Raw genomic sequence first — 23,205 nt, forward strand, 5'->3', positions numbered from 1 at the left:
TCCAGCACCTATGAACTTATCGAACCATGTGACTTGGCCTTGGGAGAGCATTCCAACTATTGGGTGCCACAACCGGAAAAGGCCCTGTCCCTACTTGATTTCTTAGCAAGGTCATGTGGGAGCAGAAAGCCCTTGGGGTACCCGAGCCCCAAGCTCTCCCTTCTGGGCAACTTTCCATCGTGGGCCACGAGCCAGTAGTGGGTGGGGCCAGAGTCAGCTGTGGGCGGAGCAATTGATGTAAATTGTTACCTTTGTAAAGGAGGCTAGTTTCAACACATGCACTCGCACACCCCTTTCTGTCCTCCATCCAGGGAAGCAAGGAGCCTTGCGAGAGCTCGAGGACACATCACAGCCAGGTAAAAAAACTAAAACTTGAGGGAGGGCTGGCGAGGGATTTAGCTGGGGGAAAGGGGCGTGGCCTGGGGAGGACCACGGAGTGCGGCATATTTGGCTCCCAGGCCAGGCATTCCCCACCCCAGACCGGCACATCCAGAGCAAAGCAGGGTGGTCCCAGTTGCCTCCAGTCTGTGGCTGTTCGGGAAGATTCTGCAGAAGAAGGAAAAAGGCCTTCTGAGCGCACCTGTCTGTCCACTCTAATCCCAGAATGGAGAAAGCCATTCATTTGTCCTGGTTTAGTTAACGCAGTCAAAATTCAGCAATTTTCACAATTGCTAATGTGGGCGAGAGACACCCTTTTCACACTGTAGGTTAGTTAGTCGACTTGCAGTGATTTGGGGACCCACCGCTAGTGGTTTTTCATGAGACAATGCCTTTGAGTACCATTTGCTGGGGGACGCAGGTGGGGCAGATGCTGCTGAGCTGAGGTTCTGCTTGCAGGCTTTCTGTGGGGGCACCTGGTTGGCTGCAGTGCGAACAGGGCGCTGGGCTAGATAGGCCTTTGGCCTGATCTTGCCGGCCCGTCTTGTGTTCTTAATCCTGCCCCCATTGGAAGTACATTTCTGCTTTGAAAGCTCTTTATGGGGTAAAGTTTACCAGAGATGCCATCACTCAATTTAAGGGATATTTCAGAGCTTGGTTACTTCATTGTTTGTTTTGCTTCTGTTTTGTTTTTTTTTTTTTAATGGGATATGGTATCCCTGAATATGCCTCTTCTCTCCCTCTTTAATCTGGCAGGTGTCTTGGACTCAGGCACTGAGGACCATTGTGAAGAACTGCTACAAACAGCACGGCCGCGAGGACCTGCTCTACGCTTTTGAGGATCAGCAAACACAGCCTGCGACAGCAACACACAGTATAGCACACCTGGTCCCGTCCCAAACCGTGGTCCAGACCTTCAGCAATCCCGACGGCACAGTCTCTCTCATCCAGGTGAGGATTGCAGCAGCACAAAGAGGGTCCCGGGCTTCAGATTGGTCTAGAAGCTTTGCATTCTGGCCCCAAATGTGCCCCAGATGCGCAGGAGCCAATTCTTCTTGTTATTTTATTGCATTGCAAGGAGCTCAAGGTGATGTACATGGTTTTCTCTCTCCTCATTCACTCCCCACAACCCCGTGAGGTAGGTTAGGCTGAGAGGCAGTGACTGGTCCCCAGAATCACCCAGTGAGCTTCACGGCTGTCTGTGGGTTTGGACCTTGGTCTCTTACGTCCTGGTCTTTTAGGTCCTGGTCTCTGTCCCAGCTCCTGCAGTTCGAAAGCTCACCAGTGCAAGTAGTGCTGTTGTTGTTTAGTCATTTAGTCGTGTCCGCCTCTTCGTGACCCCCTGGACCAGACCACGCCAGGCTCTCCTGTCTTCCACTGCTTCCCGCAGTTTGGTCAAACTCATGCTGGTAGCTTCGAGAACACTGTCCCACCATCTCGTCCTCTGTCGTCCCCTTCACCTTGGGCCCTCCCATCTTTCCCAACATCAGGGTCTTTTCCAGGGAGTCTTCTCTTCTCATGAGGTGGCCAAGGTACTGGAGCCTCAGCTTCAGGATCTGTCCTCCAGTGAGCACTCAGGGCTGATTTCCTTCAGAATGGAGAGGTTTGATCTTCTTGCAGTCCATGGGACTCTCAAGAGTCTCCTTCAGCACCAGAATTCAAACGCATCCATTCTTCGGCGATCAGCCTTCTTTATGGTCCAGCTCTCACTTCCATACATCACTACTGGGAAAACCATGGCTTTAACTATACGGACCTTTGTTGGCAAGGTGATGTCTCTGCTTTTTAAACGGCATTTCCATGCACTCTGGTTTCCATCACGGTGTCCTGTTGTGCTAGAAGCGGTTTAGTCCTGCTGGCCACATGACCTGGAAAGCTGCCTATGGGCAAACGCCGGCTCCCTCGGCCTGAAAGCGAGATGAGCGCCGCAACCCCGGAGTCGCCTTTGACTGGACTTAACTGTCCAGAGGTCCTTTACTTTTTAACTTTTACCTTAGGTCCTAGTCCAATTCTAACCACTACACCACACTAGCTCTCTTGCAGTTCCTTGGTACTGTGCAAACAATATTCTGTGTCATGTCACCCCAGGGTCGAACTTTGGCAAATAGCTCTATGCCTGAGGAGTTCTGGCCCTGAGTAATAGGAATCATTCTCCAAAATACTTGGTTGACATGCAAAGACACAGAAATTATTCATTTTTGGAGGAACAAAGGGGCTGCGGTCTCTTCCTCAGGAGCTAGTGCACTTGTGTGTTTGTGCTATGTCATAGCTTAGCTTGGTGTGATGTGCGAATGTGGCCAACCTGAATCTAAAAAATGTCGCCCCTGCTTGGTTTAATTGGTTTCTTGATTTACTCACAACTGACCGTCTCATTGGTTTCAGTGTGACTCAAGCTTTCTTTGGGGTTTAGGCCTTGTAGCTATTGTGTAGAGATCATTGGCTTTTGTGCCAATATTGTTGTTGTTTAGTGATTTAGTCGTGTCCACCTCTTCGTGACCCCATGGACCGGAGCACGCCAGGCACTCCTGTCTTCCACTGCCTCCCGCAGTTTGGTCAAACTCATGCTGGTCTCTTCGAGAACACCATCCAACCATCTCGTCCTCTGTCGTCCCCTTCTCCTTGCGCCCTCCATCTTTCCCAACATCAGGGTCTTTTCCAGGGAGTCTTTTCTCATGAGGTGGCCAAAGTCTTGGAGCCTCAGCTTCAGGATCTTTCCTTCCAGTGAGCACTCAGGGCTGATTTCCTTCAGAATGGAAAAGAATGTGCCGATATATTTTATTTTTTTCCATATAAATAAATTTTGAAACCCGCAGCTCGGCTGCAGGGCTTGCGACCAAGCCAGAAATCTGAATGAGCAGGGAGATACGTATTGTGTTTCTTTAAGTTGGACTGTGTGATGCGTATGATCATAGCCTAAGAAGCAGGCTGACTCAAAAGGCAACCCTTGGCGGCATCTCGCTGACTACCGTTGTGTATTGCAGGTTGGCACAGGAGCTACGGTAGCGACCTTGGCAGATGCCTCCGAATTGCCCACCACCGTTACTGTCGCACAAGTCAACTACTCTGCAGTAACCGACGGAGAGGTGAGTGGCGATGTCCTGGAAATTCACATGGAAAGTGTTTCCACAAGCTCCCTGAACCCGCATGGCAGCTAGGCTGCTTTGCCTCCCTCAGGTGTGGGGGACCAGATCCGGCGCTGGGCAGAATCCTGATCTCCCATGCGCCAGCTTTGACAGGTGGGTGGAGCTTCCCAGCTGTCAGTCCCCTGGTGCCATTCGGATATTGATGAGTGATGACTTCAAAGGGACTGGCCCCTCATCTGATAAAGGAAAGGGCTGATTATCAGTTGGTGGTCCAGCTCTTGCAAAGGCACAGGGCTTCGTGGGTGCTGCTGATTGGTGGCCGCTGCAGCTTTTGACGTCAGGTGTTGGGCAGGCGGGCCGGCCTAGCGAGCGAAAGCCACCTGTGAGCCAAATGTTGAGGCCTGCTGGACTGAGTGAGCGGGGCTGAATGAATCTGACTTTGTGAAGTTTAAGGTCATTTTCCTGTGTGCAAAATGGCTGCCATTAGAGCTTGCTTTTTTTTTAAGTAGAAAAGTGATTGGTACATTTTATAAAACTGTTATTTTTACATTATGTCCACCTGGATGCGGACCCACAAATAGATGTGCTTTTTGCTGAAATGGGGGTTAGGGGGAAGGTGGGGTTATTGGTTTGTTTTTGTTTTTATTACGTATTTTGTGTTTTTTGTCTTGTACTTTTATGTTTTGAACTGCCCTGATAAGATCTAAGGATGAATGGTGGTGGAATAATAATATGAGAACGAATGCTTCAGTAGAGCCCTTTTTCCTCTGGGTTCCGATTTTTGCACATAGTATAGGTCAAAAAATTGCTTTACGTATTTCATGAAGAACTAGCCAGGTGGATCTATCAGCAATATCCATTTCCACAACAGCTAGCAAAAGTGTTTAAAAATTAAAAGAAATACCATCTAAGGTCTTGTTTTCTGTTAACTCTCTTGGTGTTAATCAGTAGACTTCGTTGTGGTGGTTATTGATCATTTTTTCAGTGCCATCCTTGTACAGGGTATACTCTACCCTGATGGCAAGGAATAATAGATATGCAGAAATATGGCTCCCTGCCTCCTAGCACATTTGCACAGTGGATGTACTTAAGATTCATTTCAGCTGGGGCAGAATCAGGAGGGTTAAACAGAGGCTTCACATAGGTCCGGGGTCAGCAAACTTTTTCAGCAGGGGGCCGGTCCACTGTCCCTCAGACCTTGTGGGAGGCCGGACTATATTTTGGAAAAAAAATAATAATGAACGAATTCCTGTGTCCCACAAATAACCCAGAGATGCATTTTAAATAAAAGCACACATTCTACTCATGTAAAAACACCAGGCAGGCCCCACAAATAACCCAGAGATGCATTTTAAATAAAAGGAAATATGCTAATGTAAAAACATGCTGATTCCCGGACTGTCTGCGGGCTGGATTTAGAAGGCGATTGGGCTGGATCCGGCCCCTGGGCCTTAGTTTGCTTACCCATGACATAGGTGTTCTGGCAGAGGCAAGGCGAGCGACTTTGGGTCTGGAAAGCCCAGGCTGGGGAAGCGAATACTAACTTTCTTGAAAATTTGGGTGTGCAGAGCTGGGAAGAACAGACTCCTCATGGAGAGAGGGAGAGGCCTGTTCTCTTTCTATTGGACCCAAGTCCAAGTCTCCAGGCCTTTGTGTCAGGACGGAGTGGCGAAGCCCCGCGCTTCTCTGGAAAGGGATAGGATTCTCAGGGCAATAGGTGGCAGCACAAAAACAGCTCTTGTTCCCAGAGACGCCGGCATTTGCATTTGAAAGGCCGGCTGGAAACTGGTTGTTTTGTTTTTGGAGATTTCTGTCCCTGAAAATTCCATCCGATGCATCAAAGGGGGTTTCAGGAGACAAGCCCCTCATTGTCTCGGTGAAAGCGGGCACCTTCCACCTTGCCTAATGTACTTGCTTCCTGTTCCGAGCATGTGAAAATACGAAGTCGCTGCCTCCTGCAATTGAGTCTGGCCACAGCCTGTTCCCTGCCATGTCGGCGCTAGCTGCCACCTCCTTTCCCCAGTACCATTTATTCTTTGTGAAATACATTTACAATGTAAATACAATACAAATACAGTGGTACCTTGGATGTCGAACTTAATCCGTTCCGGGAGTCCGCTTGACTCCCAAAACTGTTTGAAAACCAAGGCGCAGCTTCCGATTGGCTGCAGGAGCTTCCTGCATGCAAGCGGAAACTGCGTCGGATGTCTGGCTTCTGAAATACGTTCGCAAACTGGAACACTTCTGGGTTTGCGGCATTTGGGAGCCAACTCATTTAACAACTAAGCCGTTTGAAAACAAAGATACCACTGTACAGTGGGACCTCTGGTTGCAAATGGGATCCGTTCCGGAGCCCCGTTCACAACCTGAGCAGAGCGCAACCCATGTCTGCGCTTGCCTGGGTCATGATTTGCCGCTTCTGCGCATGTGCGTGACGTCATTTTGAGCGTCTGCGCATGCGCGAACAGCGAAACCCGGAAGTAACCTGTTCTGCTACTTCCGGGTTGCCGTGGGACGCAACCTGAAAATGCTCAACCTGAAGCGTCTTTAACCCGAGGTATGATTGTACTAACATAATTGAGCAACAGCTGCAGACTCAAGTTTGAGAAACACTGTCTTGGACTCTCCTGCCTGAGGCTCTAGTCGTTCCCGTTGCTTGAGATGCCATTGACTTCACTTGGGACTTCTTGGTATGCAAAGTGTGGGCTTTCTCCCTTGACCTGCAGAGTTGCACCTTTGGGTATTGCAGGTAGACAGGCTCCCCAGGAACTGAACCCGGGGCTTTCAGCATGCAAAGCAAATGCTCCAGCCCTGAGCCACCGCCCTTCCGAAACAGGCACATAGGAAACTGCCTTACACCCTGTGAAACCCATTGGTCCATCTAGCCCAGGGTTACATCCACTGAACGGCAACAGTGGCTCCCTCCTGAGGCTCAGGCAGAGAATCTTCTCAGCCATAGCTGGAGATGTCATTGGCGATCGAGCCAAAGACCTTCTGCTATGAAATGCTCTCCCCATGGAGATGAAAGAGGTGGGGACATTATACCATATGTGGTGGCGGTGTAAGGCGGTAAGACAATTTTGGAACGAGATACAGTGATACCTCGGGTTAAGTACAGTGGTGCCTCGCAAGACGAAATTAATCCGTTCCGTGAGGCTCTTCGTATAGCGGTTTTTTCGTCTTGCGAAGCAAGCCTATTGACAGCTTAGCGTATTATCGGCTTAGCGGATCAGCTGATAAGAGGCTTAGCGGCTTAGGAAAAGGGGTGGAAAAGGGAAAAAACCCCGCAGGAACTCGCAAGACATTTTCGTCTTGCGAAGCAAGCCCATAGGGAAATTCGTTTTGCGAAGCGCCTCCAAAACGGAAAACCCTTTCGTCTAGCGGGTTTTCCGTCTTGCGAGGCATTCGTCTTGCGGGGCACCACTGTACTTAATTCGTTCCAGAGGTCCGTACTTAACCTGAAACTGTTCTTAACCTGAAGCACCACTTTAGCTAATGGGGCCTCCTGCTGCTGCCGCACCGCCGGAGCACAATTTCTGTTCTCATCCTGAAGCAAAGTTCTTAACCTGAAGCACTATTTCTGGGTTAGCGGAGTCTGTAACCTGAAGCGTATGTAACCCGAGGTACCACTGTACATGAGGAGATCAAAAAGATCCTCAGGAGCTCTATTTCAAAAAATCCAGAGTCATACTTATTGAGTTTATTAGCAAACAACATACCCAAGGACAAAAGGAATATATTTTTGTATATAACCGCAGCGGCAAGAATACTTATGGCAAAATATTGGAAAACAGAACAAGTACCACAAATGACAGAATGGCAAGTTAAGATTTGTGAGTTTGCCGAGATGGCAAAAATGACTGCAGCAATCAGGGGCTGCTCCAATCAAAAATTCTATACAGAATGGGAATGCATAGGGGAATACATGAAGAAATATGGTGTTAAAGCAGAACTCTTCATAGGCAATTGTTAAGCGTGTAAGGACAAAAGAAGTAATTATAATTTATTGGTTTTCATGTTATTTTGTTAAAGCAACTAGAAAAAAATATGTTGGGAAGATGTCACACAGGTGAAGGGAAGCAGTGGAGAGGAGGGGAGGGTAAAAAAAAAAGAAAAGAAAAAGAAAAACCCCTCCCATCGCCCCTCCACGTACCAAAATCTTGGCATTGAGAAATGCACCCAAGCTGGCCCAGAGATGGAAAGAGGCCAAAGTCTCAGTCAGAGAAGAATGGCTGATTGAGGTGGTGGATTATGCCGAAATGGCAAAAATGACCAGAAGAATCAGAAATCAGGAAGACCAAAAATTTAATAAGGAATGGGGGAAATTTATAATTGACCTTAAAAACCACTGTAAGACAGATAAAATTGTTAGTAGGGTTGGAATAACACTTGTAGTTTAATGGTGGATTTTGGATACAATGGAGATGTAGAAGATTTGGATTACAGTGGTACCTCAGGTTACATACGCTTCAGGTTACATAATGCTTCAGGTTACAGACTCTGCTAACCCAGAAATAGTACCCCGGGTTAAGAACTTTGCTTCAGGATAAGAACAGAAATCGTGCTCCGGCAGCACGGCGGCAGAGGGAAGCCCCACTAGCTAAAGTGGTGCTTCAGGTTAAGAACAGTTTCAGGTTAAGTACGGACCTCCAGAATGAATTAAGTTCTTAACCCGAGTTACCACTTGGGTTATAAAATTTTATTATAAAAGTTGCAGGAGGAAATGATTAATAATACGACCCACAAAGAGGAGGTGGGGGAAGCACTGGAGATTCTCTGGAATCTTGTTTTTATGTTGTATGTTGGATATGTGATGGTGAAATTCTTATTTGAAAAACCAAATTAATAAATTGAGAGAGAGAGAAAGAGAGAGAGAGAGAGAGAGAGAGAGAAATGCAGCCAAGCTGGAATGGTCCCTGGATACTTTCTCAGACGGTGCGAGTTCCATCATGCCTCTCTCGTCTTCTCCATCCCACCAGGTGGAGCAGAACTGGGCAACGCTACAGGGAGGAGAGATGACAATCCAAACCACCCAGGCTTCAGAAGCCACGCAGGCAGTGGCATCCCTGGCAGAAGCGGCGGTGGCGGCATCGCAAGAGATGCAGCAAGGGGCAACAGTCACCATGGCCCTCAACAGGTATTGAGATACTGTCAACAAACTGGGCACGTGGGGTCTTCATTGATGTTTGGGTGCTGGGCTGGTTTGGTGAAGGCCAATGGCTCCCTGCTACCTAACCTCTCTTTAAAGTAACTTGCAAAAGAAGCAAAGTTATAGCTGGAATTGGCCAAAATGCTCATGAAATCTCACCTTAGGTAGTTTTCCAAAAGGTCAAGTCTCTTTTAGACAACAGTAGAGCTGTTTTTGGGGGGATGCGGGTGGCGCTGGGGTCTAAACCACAGAGCCTAGGACTTGCCGATCAGAAGGTCGGTGGTTCGAATCCCCACGACGGGGTGAGCTCCCGTTGCTCGGTCCCTGCTCCTGCCAACCTAGCAGCTCAAAAGCACGTCAAAGTGCAAGTAGATAAATAGGTACCGCTCCAGCGGGAAGGTAAACAGCGTTTCCGTGCGCTGCTCTGGTTCGCCAGAAGCGGCTTAGTCATGCTGGCCACATGACCCGGAAGCTGTACGCCGGCTCCCTCGACCAGTAAAGTGAGATGAGCTCCGCAACCCCAGAGTCGGCCACGACTGGACCTAATGGTCAGGGGTCCCTTTACCTTTATCTTTACCTAAAGCTGTTTTGGGATTCAAGTCTGCCTTTAAGAGGCCGTCTTCTAAGAGAGCTCTGCAATTCTGAAGCACGGCGCAGCGCTTGTTTGTTTGTTTGTTTGTTTGTTTGTTTGCTTGCTTCCCTCTGGGAAGGCAGTGCGGCTGGTGACAGAAAACACCCCAGCTGAGAACCGCGATAAAATACCATCAAAGCATTGCACTGTTTATATTTCCCTCCTCTTTGTTAATAGACCCCCAAGGTGATGGGGCAACTGGCTCTCGCGCTTGCTTGAGAAAACTTAAGGATTGGATGAGAAGGATGGTGGGGTAGCCAAATACCTGCGTCTTCGCTTTTAAAGGGATTTGGTTACGAATTTCCCATTTATTTGCTTATTTATTAAGTGCTCATTTGACTATGTTTGCACATCACCAGAGGCAAAATGCCCTTGGCAATAGCTAGGTGGCTGCTAGTCATGACAAGAGCATAGCATGAGGAGCTGAGGGGGTCGCTGCCCCGGGCTCAGTCTTTTGGGGGAACATCAAGGCGCCAAGCCCCACCGTGAGCTGCCGCATCCTTCTCACAGTACCCTGCGGCCAAGGAGGGCGCAACAGGTGTGTTCCCTGACCACTGAGCATCCTGAACAGCACGCGCACACAGTCTGAATGTTGTCACCTGTGGCGATGGGCCGTGGGGTGCCCTGCCTCTCCCCCGACTCCGCAATAACATTCGATATCAGACCTCTGTTGCTTTCGAAGCTGATTACCTCGCCAACACACACACAAACCAGCTCGGCTTCTAAGCCTCAGATGCGCAGGAGGACTGGCTTGGGGTATCGGCAGGAAAGGCTGCTTTGCTGTGGGGAAATGGTTCTGATGGCAGCGGATTTAATAGCGTCCCCTGAGGGTTTCTTAACAAGCCTCCAAGCGCCTGAGCTGACTCGAGCAGTCCTTGTGCGGGAGTGAGGCGATGGCTGGGCCTGGAGCGAACAGGATTGCAGCCGACAGATACGGAAACCAGAGAGAAAAGGCATTGTTCTTTCCTGTTGCAACCTAATAGTCGTAGTGGTATTATATGCTACACCCAGAATGGCTGGGTGCAGAGGTTCAAATAATAAAGTTTTTATTACATTCATACCTTGGTTTTCGAACAGCTTAGTTCTTGAACATTTTGGCTCCCAAACACCGCAAACCCAGAAGCAGCTGTTCCGGTTTGCGAACTATTTTTGGAAGCTGAACGTTTGACGGGACTTCCGATTGGCTGCAGGAACTTCCTGCAGCCAATCAGAAGCTGCGCTTTGGTTTCCGAACATTTTTGGAATGGATTCTGTTTGACTTCCAAGGTACGACTGTGCTATATTTATTTATACCCTGCCTTTTCCCCCTGACAGGGACTCAAGACGGCTTACAAATAAAATATGAACTGCTATAAACATGAGGGCAAAACATTACAAAACAAGAAAATATGAATAGAATTGTATATGTATGCATATAATTCTGTTAAGGTTTGCTTGTTTTTTGTTGATTCCACCCCCAAGGCCTGTTGGAAGGAGAAGGGCTTCCCCTGCTGGCAGAAGGACAACAGGGAGGGAGCCAATCTGGCTTCTCCAGGGAGGGAGTTCCAAAGTCTGGGAGCAGCCACAGAAAAGCCCTGCTTCTGTCTCCCCACCACGTTCGCCTGTGAAGGCGGTGGGACCAAGAGAAGCCCACTCTTCAAAGAAGAGTACACATAATACCCGTTCCCCATTTGCAAGAGATCAATATCTCTGTGTGGCAGCTCTTGCACTGTGGAACTCCCTGCCTATTGATAGCACGCAGGCACCTTCACTCTGCTCTTTTCTGTGTCCGCTAAAAACATTTTAGTTCAGACCAACCTACCCAGACATACAGGGGACGTGGGTGGCGCTGTGGGTTAAACCACAGAGCCTAGGACTTGCTGATCAGAAGGTTGGCGGTTCGAATCCCCGCGACGGGGTGAGCTCCTGTTGCTCGGTCCCTGCTCCTGCCAACCTAGCAGTTCAAAAGCACGTTAAAGTGCAAGCAGCTAAATAGGTACCACTCCGGCGGAAAGGTAAACGGCGTTTCTGTGCGCTGCTCTGGTTCGCCAGAAGCGGCTTAGTCATGCTGGCCACATGACCCGGAAGCTGTACGCCGGCTCCCTCAGCCAATAAAGCGAGATGAGCGCCGCAACTCCAGAGTCGGTCACGACTGGACCTAATGGTCAGGGGTCCCTTTACCTTTACCCAGACACACAGTCCAACCTCGGTTTACGTTACCCTCGGGTAACGTAAACTTCGGGTTGCGAAAGCGGCAAACCCGGAATGGGTTTTGCCACATGCGCAGAAGCACTGTATTGTGCCGCGCACATGTGCAGAAGCGGCACCTCCAATTGCAGAAACCGCGGGCTCTGGAACAGATCTTGTCCGCAACCGAAGGTACCGCTGTATTGAGTACGGATGTATGTTTTGAGCTGCTTTTAGCTTACTGTCAATTTTATGTTTCGAATGATTTGCACAGTTGCTTTTACAGATTTGTTTTTAACTGATGGTTGTATTGTTTTATTCTCTTCGTAAACTGCTTTGAAGGATTTTTTTTTTTACAACCAGGCAGGGTATAGATTTTATGAAACAAACAAAGAAGGACGATGCTTTGGTGGGGATATTCTGTGGCTCCTGACTTCTGCAGGGCTTTTGTGGACACAGACATGTTCTCCATCATCTCTCCAACTTTGCCTGTTACCTTGAGCCAGGAATACTTGTTTTTTTCAACTTCCCAGGGCTAGAGGTTGAGCTTGGGACTCCTGTCCATGCCCAGCACATGTTTCATTGCTCGCTCTCTCTCTCTCGTTTTGGTAACCTCTCCTCTCCTTGCCTTGCAGCGAAGCAGCCGCCCACGCCGTCGCCACGCTTGCAGAAGCCACCCTCCAAGGTGGAGGCCAGATTGTCTTGTCCGGTGAAACTGCAGCAGCCGTCGGCGCGCTCACCGGGGTTCAAGATGCGAACGGTAGGCCGATGCAGATATGCAATCGCGTTTCTTCCTGATTCCTTTGTGAACTCGCTCAGACTGATGTATGGGGTTGCAAAGTCTCACTGGGCCCAAAGAAGGCGGTTCCCAGCAGTAAAATCTACCCGCTTTGTCGTTTACTCGCCTCAAAAGGAGTAGCTGCCTGAGTTGTTGGGCCCTCAGAATGGAGGAAAGTTTGCAGAACTTCACTTCTCCATTTTATAGGCCCCTCTGCTTCCTTCCCGCCTCCCCACATTTTGCATCAACTGAGAATGTGGCTGCAGGACATGGGTGGAGCCACTCAACTCAGGTCTTTGCACACAGAGGTCCCAGATTCAGTTCCACAGCTTCACTGGGGAAAAAAGGTCAGGTTAGCAGGTGACAGGAAAGACCTCTGCACAAGGTCTCTGCACTGAGGTCCAAGTCCGAGGGCCTTCTAGGGGTTCCCTCCCTGCGAGAAGTGAAGTTACAGGGAACCAGGCAGAGGGCCTTCTCGGTAGTGGCACCCACTCTGCGGAATACCCTCCCATCAGATGTCAAGGAAATAAACAACTATGTGACTTTTAGAAGACATCTGAAGGCAGCCCCATATACAGAATTTTATAAAGTTTGATGTTTTATTGTGTTTTTATATGTGTTGGTAGCTGCCCAGAGTGGCTGGGGAAACCAGTCAGATAGACAGTGTATAAGTTTATTATTATTATTATTATTATTATTATTATTATTATTATTATTACAGTGGTACCTCTAGATGCGAACAGGATCCGTTCCGGAGCCCCGTTCGCATCTAGAAGCAAACATAACTAGCGACGGCACGTCTGCGCATGCACATGTTGCTTTTCGTCGCTGCTGCGCATGCGCGTGATGTCATTTTGAGCGCATGCGCAAGCGACGAAACCCAGAATTAATGCGCTCCGTTACTTCTGGGTTGCTAAGGAGCGCAACTCGAACGCGCTCATCCCGAAGCACATTCAACCCGAGGTGGTATTATTATTATTATTATTATTATTATTATTATTATTATCATCATCATCAGACCTCAGGGGCACAGCCCAGCCAGGTAAAAACCCTCTAGGAAGTGTGGAAATCAGGGCTGGCATGATAGGGCCTAGGAAGAGAGAGCATGCCTGGGCCAACAGTCTGCTTCAGTGTAAGGCGGTTTCGTACGGTTCCCTGTGTGGCGTAGACCTGAGCATCCCTCATGCTGTTTACTCCGTTGGGTTTCCCGCTCCGGCCTCAGAGCCGGTAACCAAGCATAGAAATGTACGCAGTCTCTCTGCTTGCTTAATTGCTGCTTTTCTGCTCCCGAGAGCCCAGGCACCTTGCAGCTGGTAAACAAGTCACTTGCGACGCGTTCAGCACAGCGTTCCGAAACCTTCCTCCTTCCTTCAGCAGGGCAAACAGTTCTGAGGCTGCTTGGCTGCTTGAGCCCTGCCCAAAGAAGACTTTCTTGGCAACTGGGTCTTGCAAAGTGGGACTCTGGCCGGCCTGCAGAACCACAGAGCGTTCTAGCGAGACTGCTCTGCTTTCTGCCCGGGGGTGCAGGTGTTCCAAGCCCATCTAATGGGTTCCTATGCAAAGAGGATTTTGCAGCCAATGAGAGCCTCATCTGCAGGAGCTGGGGCTGCTAAGCACTTCGAATTTCACCCTGCAGCAAATTGCGATTCAGTGCTCCAAGCCGCGGCAGTAATGGTTCTGAATTCTAGCTGCTGAAAAGCACCAGAGGGAAGAGTTTCTCTTGTGCTTAAATCCTGCTTGCAGGCATCTGCTTGGCTATTGCAAGAAGAGGATAGGCCATTGGCCTCATCCAGTGGGCTCTCTTTATGTTCTTACGTAACGGCTAGAGGGCTGGTGGTTGCTTGTTCTCTCGGACCCAATTTGTGCCTGAAGCTGCTCTGACCTTGGTCTGCGCTCAGAATCACTGTAGAGTTGGAAGGGACCCCGAGGGTCATCTAGTCCAACCCCCCCTGCAACGCAGGCATTATTAAGTTATTGTAGTGCCTAAATCCCCACTGCCTTACATCTTGCAGCTCCTGTTGCCCCAGAGGAAGTGGGGAGCGAAGCCCCTGCTGACCCCGTGAGCCTCACTTGGGGCGTCCCCATGGCACACTCCTACATCATCTGGCCCGCAGGAAACGGCATGGAAAGGACCTTGGCATCCCTTTTAAGCTAAGGATTGAGACGGGTTGGACAGAGCTGCCGGTCCCAATCCCCCTTCTGCCTCGCTCACCCGTTCAGAAATGAAATGGTTTCTTTACCAAGAGGGTTGGCACACTGGTCAGATATTGCCAGCTTGAAGAAGGCCTGTGATTTGACCTTGGTCAAATACTGTCACATATTCTGAGAATGCCAACTTATTGGTGGCAGCTCAAGGGTTTCCCCCAAGTTTTGTGATGATGCCCATATCTTTGCAATGGCAGGTATAGGGCCTCCGCCCCACATCCTTGCAGCAGTCAGGAGCAGATTCATATGAAAGCTTCTCTTTCTGGTCACCAGCTAGAACGGCCAGTGGCTCTTGACAGGGGGGCCAGCCATCTTCAGACGCAAACGGCCACCCCCTGACTCCCATTTTGCTTGCTGCAGGGAACACAGGCTGCTCTCCCCTTTCCCACGTGGGTCTGCCTTACATCGGCCTGGAAATACCTTTCAGCTTTCAAAACGTCAATTTCATTGTTTTGCAGTAACGGTTAACGGCTTTGGGGTTCCTTTTTTTTGTAATTAGTGTGAGCATCAAAATCTGTAGATGATGAAAGTACCCTCTCTTTTTTTTGTTGCTGTTGTTGTAATAAAGTGAATGCTTGAAAAATATTTGACCATTATTTGACCAACGTTTGAACAAGCCAGGTGACCAAGTCTTTCGAATTCTTCACATACCCAGCTCTTGACATTCATGATAAAGGGGGTTGCATTGCTGGCATTCTGCCCTGCCCCCCTTCCATCCCCATGCCATTTCTTCTCCCCTAAGTAAAGGTAAAGGGACCCCTGACCGTTAGGTCCAGTCGTGGCCGACTCTGGGGTTGCAGCGCTCATCTCGCTTTACTGGCCGAGGGAGCCGGCGTACAGCTTCCGGGTCATGTGGGCAGCAGGACTAAGCCGCTTCTGGCGAACCAGAGCAGTGCACGGAAACGCCGATTACCTTCCTGCCAGAGTGGTACCTATTTATCTACTTCTGCTTTGAGGTGCTTTTGAACTGCTAGGTTGGCAGGAGCAGGGACCGAGCAACGGGAGCTCACCCCGTCGCGGGGATTCGAACCGCCGACCTTCTGATCGGCAAGTCCTAGGCTCTGTGGTTTAACCCACAGCGCCACCCACGCCCCTTCTTCTCTCCTACCATTGCTCTAATTTTGGGTGGCATTAAGAGTTCGGTGCCTCTGACTAAGCTAGGCTGGGAGCTGGGGAGCCCTTGGGAGAATTGGGCCATGTAGTGTTCTTACCTGAAGTATACCGAGTATACCTGAAGGAGCGTCTCCACCCCCATCGTTCTGCCCGGACACTGAGGCCCAGCTCTGAGGCCCTTCTGGCGGTTCCCTCACTACGAGAAGCAAAGCTACAGAGATCCGGGCAGAGGGCCTTCTCGGTGGTGGCACCCACCCTGTGGAACGCCCTCCCACCAGGTGTCAAAGAGATAAACAACTACATGACATTTAGAAGACATCTGAAGGCAGCCCTGTTCAGGGAATTTTTAAATGTGTGACATTTTAATGTATTTTTCATCTTTGTCTGAAGCCGCCCAGAGTGGCTGGGGAAACCCAGCCAGATGGGTGGGGTACAAATAATAAATTAGAATTACATAACTGGCAGATTGCTTTCCCTTCGCCGGTGAGCAGGCAGAACTAGGAGACTCTTTGCAATCGCACGGAGCGCAAATGCTCAGCATCCCGGCTCGTGCTTGGATTTTTTTTGCATTTTGCCTTCTGGGCAGACCAGTCCTCTCCCACCCGACACCCAGGAAAGGATCTGCCCGGTTACACAGTCGTCTGCTCCCCGGCGTAGCCAATCAGGGAGGCTTCATTAGCGCAGAACTCGGTCGACGTAGAAGATTAAGGGGGCAGCTATCTGATTGGTCACGAATAGCTGAGGGAGGGGAAGGAGGGCGAAGAGCCTTAGCGAGCGGTGGAATTAACCAGCCAATTCATTCTGCCCTAGATTCGATGCGAACGAATGGGCTCGTTCATCATCCTATTACGTATGCCTCCTCCGGCCTGTCCTTCGCTTCTTAGCAAGAGCTTTGCCAAAGTTCAGTAATCCTGACGTCCTTTCCTGCAAGGAAATAGCCATATCTGTTACCCGTATCGCCGCTGGTTAGTGGAGGCCGGCCGAGAACCCCTCTCTGACCATAAGGTCAGTGGGTGGCAGAAGGGATGTTCTTCAAGGGTCAGAAAGCTGTATCTCTGCTTCCAGGGTTCGTGGTACAGCAGTCTCTCCATGCTGGAACCTTTCGGACACCAAATTTAACTGATAAGAGGACTTTCTCCTCCTAGCCCTTCTCCCGTTAACTCCAGTCGATGGAGATCGGCTGCGGTTATTCAGCGGAGAAGAGGAGCGCACCTTCTTCACCACCTCACGTGTCCCTAGCCTTAGCTAGTACGTTTCCGAGCACAATTCAAAGTGTTGGTGCTGACCTTTAAAGCCCTAAACGGCCCCGGTCCTGTATACCTGAAGGAGCGTCTCCACCCCCATTGTTCAGCCCGGATACTGAGGTCCAGCGCCGAGGGCCTTCTGGTGGTTCCCTCCCTGTGAGAAGTGAGGTTGCAGGGAACCAGACAGAGGGCCTTCTCGGTAGTGGCGCCTGCCCTGTGGAACACCCTCCCTTCAGATGTGAAGAAAATAAGCAGCTATCCTATCAAGACATCTGAAGGCAGCCCTGCTTAGGGAAGTTTTTAATATTTAACGCTGTACTGTTTTTAACACTTGATTGGGAGCCGCCCAGAGTGGCTGGGGAAACTCAGCCAGATGGGCGGGGTATAAATAATAAATTATTATTATTATGTTATTAGCTCTGACACTGAAGTCATGTTTTGGGGTGAATCTGAGCAACCTGTTTGCAGAGGGGCAGGGGCTCCCATGAGTACAAGTTCGGTGGCAAATTCATAGTGGAGGGGGCTCTCCGTGGCTACTGGCCACGGTGGCTGTGGTCTGCCTGAAAACTGGGAGGCTGCCTGCTTCTGAATACAAGTTGCTAGAAGCCACAGGAGGAGGGATCCTTCTGTGCTCGGATCTTGTGCTCGGATCCTTCTTGCAGGGCATCCGGTTGACCAGTGTGAAAACAGGATGCTGGACTTAAGTGGGCCATTGGCCTGACCCAGCCGGCTCCTCTTGTGTCCTTACATGCCTACTCAATCCAAATTCTGCACCAATAAAGGATGGTTTCTGCAACCGGCGTGGATTAGGTACATTGGCAGAACGTGCGCAATTCGTCTTCTGTTTCCTGATCTCCAGTTCTAGATCTGCTAGTTGCGGGTCAGGAGCTTTGCTGCTCACCGAAGCTACAGAAATCCCATCCAGCCCTCTTCCTGCCCTGCTGAGATGCCAGCAGCAGGGACACAGCAATAAGGACTAAAGACTTGATTCATTAAATAATGAAAAAGACATTTCTCAGAGAGCTGAATTCTGCAAACTGGGTGCTTTATCTGTGGAACTGCAGGTGCAATCCTGACTGTTCCAGAATGTCACTTCGTCTCAGTGATCTATCAAACACCGAGCTCAGGAGGTCATGTGACCATCTCTTCCTCCCTCTCTCAATAATGACTGGTGGCTTTTGGGATGCCCTGGGAAGATTAACTGTGGTGTGTTTGGAGTGGGGAGGCCACCAGCCCTGAGGTCAAGGCTGCCCACTGCAAATCCAAGCCCAGCACTTGGTGTTCTTGTACTGGTCATCCTAGACTGCTCCTGGACATTAACGCTTGCCAGTAGGGACTGTGCATGCGCTTCTTACTTCTGCCACGGGGCCCCAACACAGGCATTGCAGCAGCCGGCCGGGACACAGCGGGACTGAAGCCAGGCTGCTGTCTAGGCAGGGCCGGACGTGTGCCCGCCTGTCTACCAGCTGGGACTGAGAGAGCATGATGGCGAACTCTGCCCCGTGGCGCTGACTACATCCTTCTGATCTGGCTCAGTGGGCCTGGAGCCTTGCAGGTGGAGGCCATTCCAGCCCAGTTTCCTGCTCCCTCGGTGACCAGCCAGATGCCACAACAGACCCCGTGGCATCCCTCTCCCCATTGAGAGACATCCTGTCTCTGCTGGTGGGTGGCATCTCTGGGCATGAGCAGGCTCTGCCTCACTTGGCTTTGCATTCCCCACCTGCAATTTGGGAAGGGTACAGTGGACGCTCAGGATGCGAATGTGATCCGTGCGGGGTGCACGTTCGCAACCCGCAGTGTTTGCAACCCACGTCTGCTCATGCGCGGGTTGCGATTCGGCACTTCTGCCCATGCACAAAGCACGATTTAGCGCTTCTGCGCATGTGTGACTGCCGAAATCCGGACGTACAGTGCTACCTCTGGATGCGAACAGGATCCGTTCCGGAGCCCCTTTCGCATCCAGAAGCAAATGCAACCCGCGTCTGCGTAGGTCGCGATTTGTCGCTTATGCGCATGACATCATTTTGACCATCTGCGCATGCGCGAGCGGCAAAACCCAGAAGTAACGCACTCCGTTACTTCCAGGTCACCGCAGCGCGCAACCCGAAAATACTTATCCCAAAGCTACTTCAACATGAAGTATGACTGTAACCTGTTCTAGTACTTCTCGGTTTCGGCAGCCCGCAACCCAAAAAAACGCCACCTGAAGCGGCTGTAACGCAAGGTATGACTGTATTCCCGGTCGCATACAGAGAGGAATACATTGGCCTTCTAAAGCGGCTCTTAGAGAAGCTTGAGGCACCCCCTTTTCTCCACCCCCCCCCCCCGCTCTGCAGCTCCTTCCTTCTCTGCTGGGAGCCCTGACATCCTCTCCCATTAATGGGGCCGATCAGTCGCTTCCTCCAGCTGTCACAGGCGATGGCATCTATTTTTATTTGTGTGTGTGTGTGTGTGTGTGTGTGTGTGTGTGTGTGTGTCTTCCCTTTAAAGCGCAGGAACGTTTTACCTTCCACGTGGCCTGAATTAGGGGAAATGGACAGGAGGGACTGGGCCTGTTTAAAAATTAAAGCTGATTACAAGGCATTAACGTTGCATTTAAAGGAATAGATGGCCGTCCTCGGGTGCTCACTGCCCGCTGCAATATGTTCCCTTCTCTGTGCCAAGGAATAGCAGCCTGCGCTGTTGACGGGAGCAGAAGCTGGCAGCCATTTTGGGCCTCAGCAAGCGGGAGACCTCAGAAAGCGTTTCGGAGGTTTTTGGGGCCGCTGTCCCTGCACAGTTGAAAATCTGGTCCTCTCTCAGCAGCTAGAGGGGCTTTCTTTTCAGGCTGAGTGTACGAAGCTGCTTCAAGTCAGATCATCGGATCCTTCTTCCTCCAGCGCATGATTAAAACTGTGAAACTCACTGCCGCAGGGGCCAGGGAAATTCATGGAGGAAAAGGGCTATCAATGGCTGCTAGCCAGGTTGGCTGTGCCTCCGCGGTCGGAGGCAGCGATGCTTCAGTCTAAATCCCAGTTTCTGGAAACTGCAGGAGCAGAGAGTGATGCTCTTGTGCTTGAACCCTGCATGCAAGTTTCCCAGGGCCACTCTGAGAAAAGAATGCCGGACAAGATGGGACACGGGCCTGATCCAGCAAGCTCGTCTTAACATTCCTTGCACTTTCTGGAGATTCTCTGCAGCTTAAAAGGGGTGGTGGGTAGCTCTTTCCTAGCAGGTTGGTTACTCATGCTCCCAGCTGGTAGGAGAATGGCAGTACAGTGGACGCTCGGGTTGCGAACGTGATCCGTGTGGGATGCATGTTCACAAGCCGCAGCATTTGCAACCTGCGTCTGTGCATGCGCGGGTTGCGATTCGGCGCTTCTGCGCATGCGCGACCACCGAAACCTGGAAGTAACCCGGTCCAGTACTTCTGGGTTTCAGCAGTCCGGAACCCAAAAAACACAACCTGAAGCTGCTGTGATGATAATGATGATAATAATAATAATAATAATTTATTTATACCCCGCCCATCTGGCTGGGTTTCCCCAGCCACACTGGGCGGCTTCCAACAAAACACTAAAATACAATAAGCTATTAAACATTAAAAGCTTCCCTAAACAGGGCTGCCTTCAGATGTCTTCTAAAAGTTGTTTTTCTCTTTGACATCTGGTGGGAGGGCGTGCCACAGGGCAGGCGCCACCACCGAGAAGGCCCTCTGCCTGGTTCCCCGTAACTTGGCTTCTTGCAGTGAGGGAACCGCCAGAAGGCCCTCGGACCTCAGTGTCCGGGCTGGACGATGGGGGTGGAGACACTCCTTCAGGTATACTGGAACAAGGCTGTTTAGGGATTTAAAGGTCAGCACCAACACTTTGAATTGTGTTGTGACTGTATCAGGAGGGGACGCTTTTGCCCCAGGGAACCGGCCTTGACTTCCCCCTGCATTCTGTGACTTGGTTTCAGCCGCTGCTGCTACCACTCAGGACATTTTAGGTGACTCATTTATAATGCATAAGCAGAGGAGAGGCGATAATCTCAGCCATTTCTGAGATGGGAAGCGTCGGAGATCAGGAAGAGACGCTCATCTTCCCTCCATGGGCAGCGGTTGTCCAAGGAGCCGGGCCACTGGCATGTGGGCTAAAGCTGCAGCTCAACTCAAACCCTTCTGTGCTGTGCCAACCTGAGCTTCAGAAGTCAGTCCCACGAAGTTCAGTGTCACTAAACTCCCCCTGTTCGCGAGTTTAATATTGTAGACCAAAACGATGCTCCCCCGCTCCAGTTAGCAATAGGCAGAAGAGAGAATTTTCCTGCTCCGCTTCTCACACGAGAGCAGGGATGGAAGAGGATTAGAATGACCCAATTTGCACCTTCCAGACTAATTCAGAGATCTGAATGCAATTGTGCGCCTCTGAGTTTTCTGCTATGGTGCTCAGTTCGAAAAAATCTACTGGTTGGCATTGAAAAACACCACATGTATTAAAATAAAGTACATTTTGAAATTTGTACATTGCATACGTTGGGATAAAATACATACATCACACACACAGTGATAAAATATACATTTAAATACAGAGGATTTTAAAAAAAATGTTCAGAGATTATTGTGGAAATGGGATCGAACAGAGCCCTGCAGAATTTGCCCTGTACGGGATTCATCCATTCCTACACAAGGGGGAATATGTCTTCTGCAATGGCCCCCACTATGCATAAAAATCTATGTGCCCTTTCTTTCTTCAAAAGTGCAGATGATGCAAATATAAAATAACAATTTGTATTTGTACCCCACCCACCTGACTGGGTTGCCCCAGCCGCTCTGGGCAGCTCATATAAAACTCACATAGTGGATTGATTTTAACATTTCATTGATCAGTCGTAACATCGCTGTTTTCATATTGCCTCTCCTGTTCGCTATTTTCCTCCCCACTACAATCATTTGACTGGAGAAGGACTGAGGAATTTGTAAGCGTCCTGTTGAAATTCTCACTGCCCAGATAGACTAGCTGTTCTGTGGGGGAAACCTGCAAACTTTGCTGCCGTTTAATGTCTTCGCCACTATCCCCAGTCGTTTTTCAATGTGCTGTGCTGTGTTAGGCTGCAGGCCAGTGGGAAATTGCAAGGGTGGCCCACTTCCTGCCTGTCTCCCTGTTCTCACTGAGCCTCTGAGAATGTTGATTCCTGGCTTTTCATCTCCCTGCTTAAAAACAGGCTTTATTACAAACGAAAATGAAAAAGTGTTACATCTTTTTAGTAACTGCTAATACAACGTGCAGAGGGACCACAGAGCCTAGGACTTGACGATCAGAAGGTCGGCGGTTCGAATCCCCACGATGGGGTGAGCTCCTGTTGCTGCTCGGTCCCTGCTCCTGCCAACCTAGCAGTTCGAAAGCACATCAAAGTGCAAGTAGATAAATAGGTACCACTCCGGCGGGAAGGTAAACGGCGTTTCCGTGTGCTGCTCTGGTTCGCCAGAAGTGGCTTAGTCATGCTGGCCACATGACCTGGAAGCTGTACGCCGGCTCCCTCGGCCAATAAAGCGAGATGAGTTACCTTTACCTAATACAACGTGCAGTCATAGATGAGTTGTGATTTAGTTGTGATTCCTACTTTGCAAGGGGTCGGACTAGATAGCCGCTGGGGTGCCTTCCAACCCTGCAATTTTGTGATTCTATACTTGCCAGTTCTAAGATGCAACTGTCTCTAATCTAGTTGCGATGTTGCTTAGCGCTGCCTTGGCCTTCCCTGCCCAAGCCCCTATTCTGAACAGGATTTGAGAGAAACCCAACACAGATAAAGGAGAGCGATAAAGGCCATGTATAGGTAAAGCTCTGGTTTTCCCGGTAGTGATGTATGGAAGTGAGAGATGGACCATAAAAAAGGCTGATCGCCAGAGAAGTGATGCTTTTGAATTCTGGTGCTGGAGGATTCTAGATGCTATACTCCTATTGATGCAGCAATTCTGGGCTGCATCAATAGGAGCATAGCATCTAGATCAAGGGAAAGTAATAGTGCCACTGTATTCTGCTCTGGTCAGACCTCACCTGGAGTACTGTGTCCAGTTCTGGGCACCACAGTTCAAGAAGGACACTGACAAACAGGAACGTGTCCAGAGGAGGGCAACCAAAATGGTCAAAGGCCTGGAAACGATGCCTTATGAGGAACGGCTAAGGGAGCTGGGCATGTTTAGCCTGGAGAAGAGGAGGTTAAGGGGTGATATGATAGCCATGTTCAAATATATAAAAGGATGTCACATAAAGGAGGGAGAAAGGTTGTTTTCTGCTGCTCCAGAGAAGCGGACACGGAGCAATGGATCCAAACTACAAGAAAGAAGATTCCACCTAAACATTAGGAAGAACTTCCTGACAGTAAGAGCTGTTCGACAGTGGAATTTGCTGCCAAGGAGTGTGGTGGAGTCTCCTTCTTTGGAGGTCTTTAAGCAGAGGCTTGACAACCATATGTCAGGAGTGCTCTGATGGTGTTTCCTG

At 49.9% G+C, this 23,205-nt stretch overlaps 1 protein-coding gene across 5 annotated transcripts in view; it reads left to right on the forward strand.

Moving 5' to 3' along the window:
- Positions 1 to 23,205, forward strand: part of NRF1 (nuclear respiratory factor 1) — an 81,743-nt gene that overhangs the window by 41,641 nt on the left and 16,897 nt on the right. For 3 of the 5 annotated variants that reach the window (XM_081880005.1, XM_081880009.1, XM_081880006.1), the window contains exons 7-10: positions 1,135 to 1,329; positions 3,360 to 3,461; positions 8,441 to 8,598; positions 12,043 to 12,167. In XM_081880005.1, the coding sequence (XP_081736131.1) occupies positions 1,135 to 1,329; positions 3,360 to 3,461; positions 8,441 to 8,598; positions 12,043 to 12,167 (580 nt within the window). Of the gene's footprint in view, positions 1 to 311; positions 357 to 1,134; positions 1,330 to 3,359; positions 3,462 to 8,440; positions 8,599 to 12,042; positions 12,168 to 14,197; positions 14,974 to 23,205 lie in introns of those variants that run through there. The other 2 variants (XM_081880007.1, XM_081880008.1) reach the window with 2 other exon arrangements.

The sequence above is a fragment of the Podarcis erhardii genome, assembly GCF_964252035.2.
Source record: "Podarcis erhardii genome assembly, chromosome: 10".
In the NCBI taxonomy this organism is placed as follows: Eukaryota; Metazoa; Chordata; class Lepidosauria; order Squamata; family Lacertidae; genus Podarcis; species Podarcis erhardii.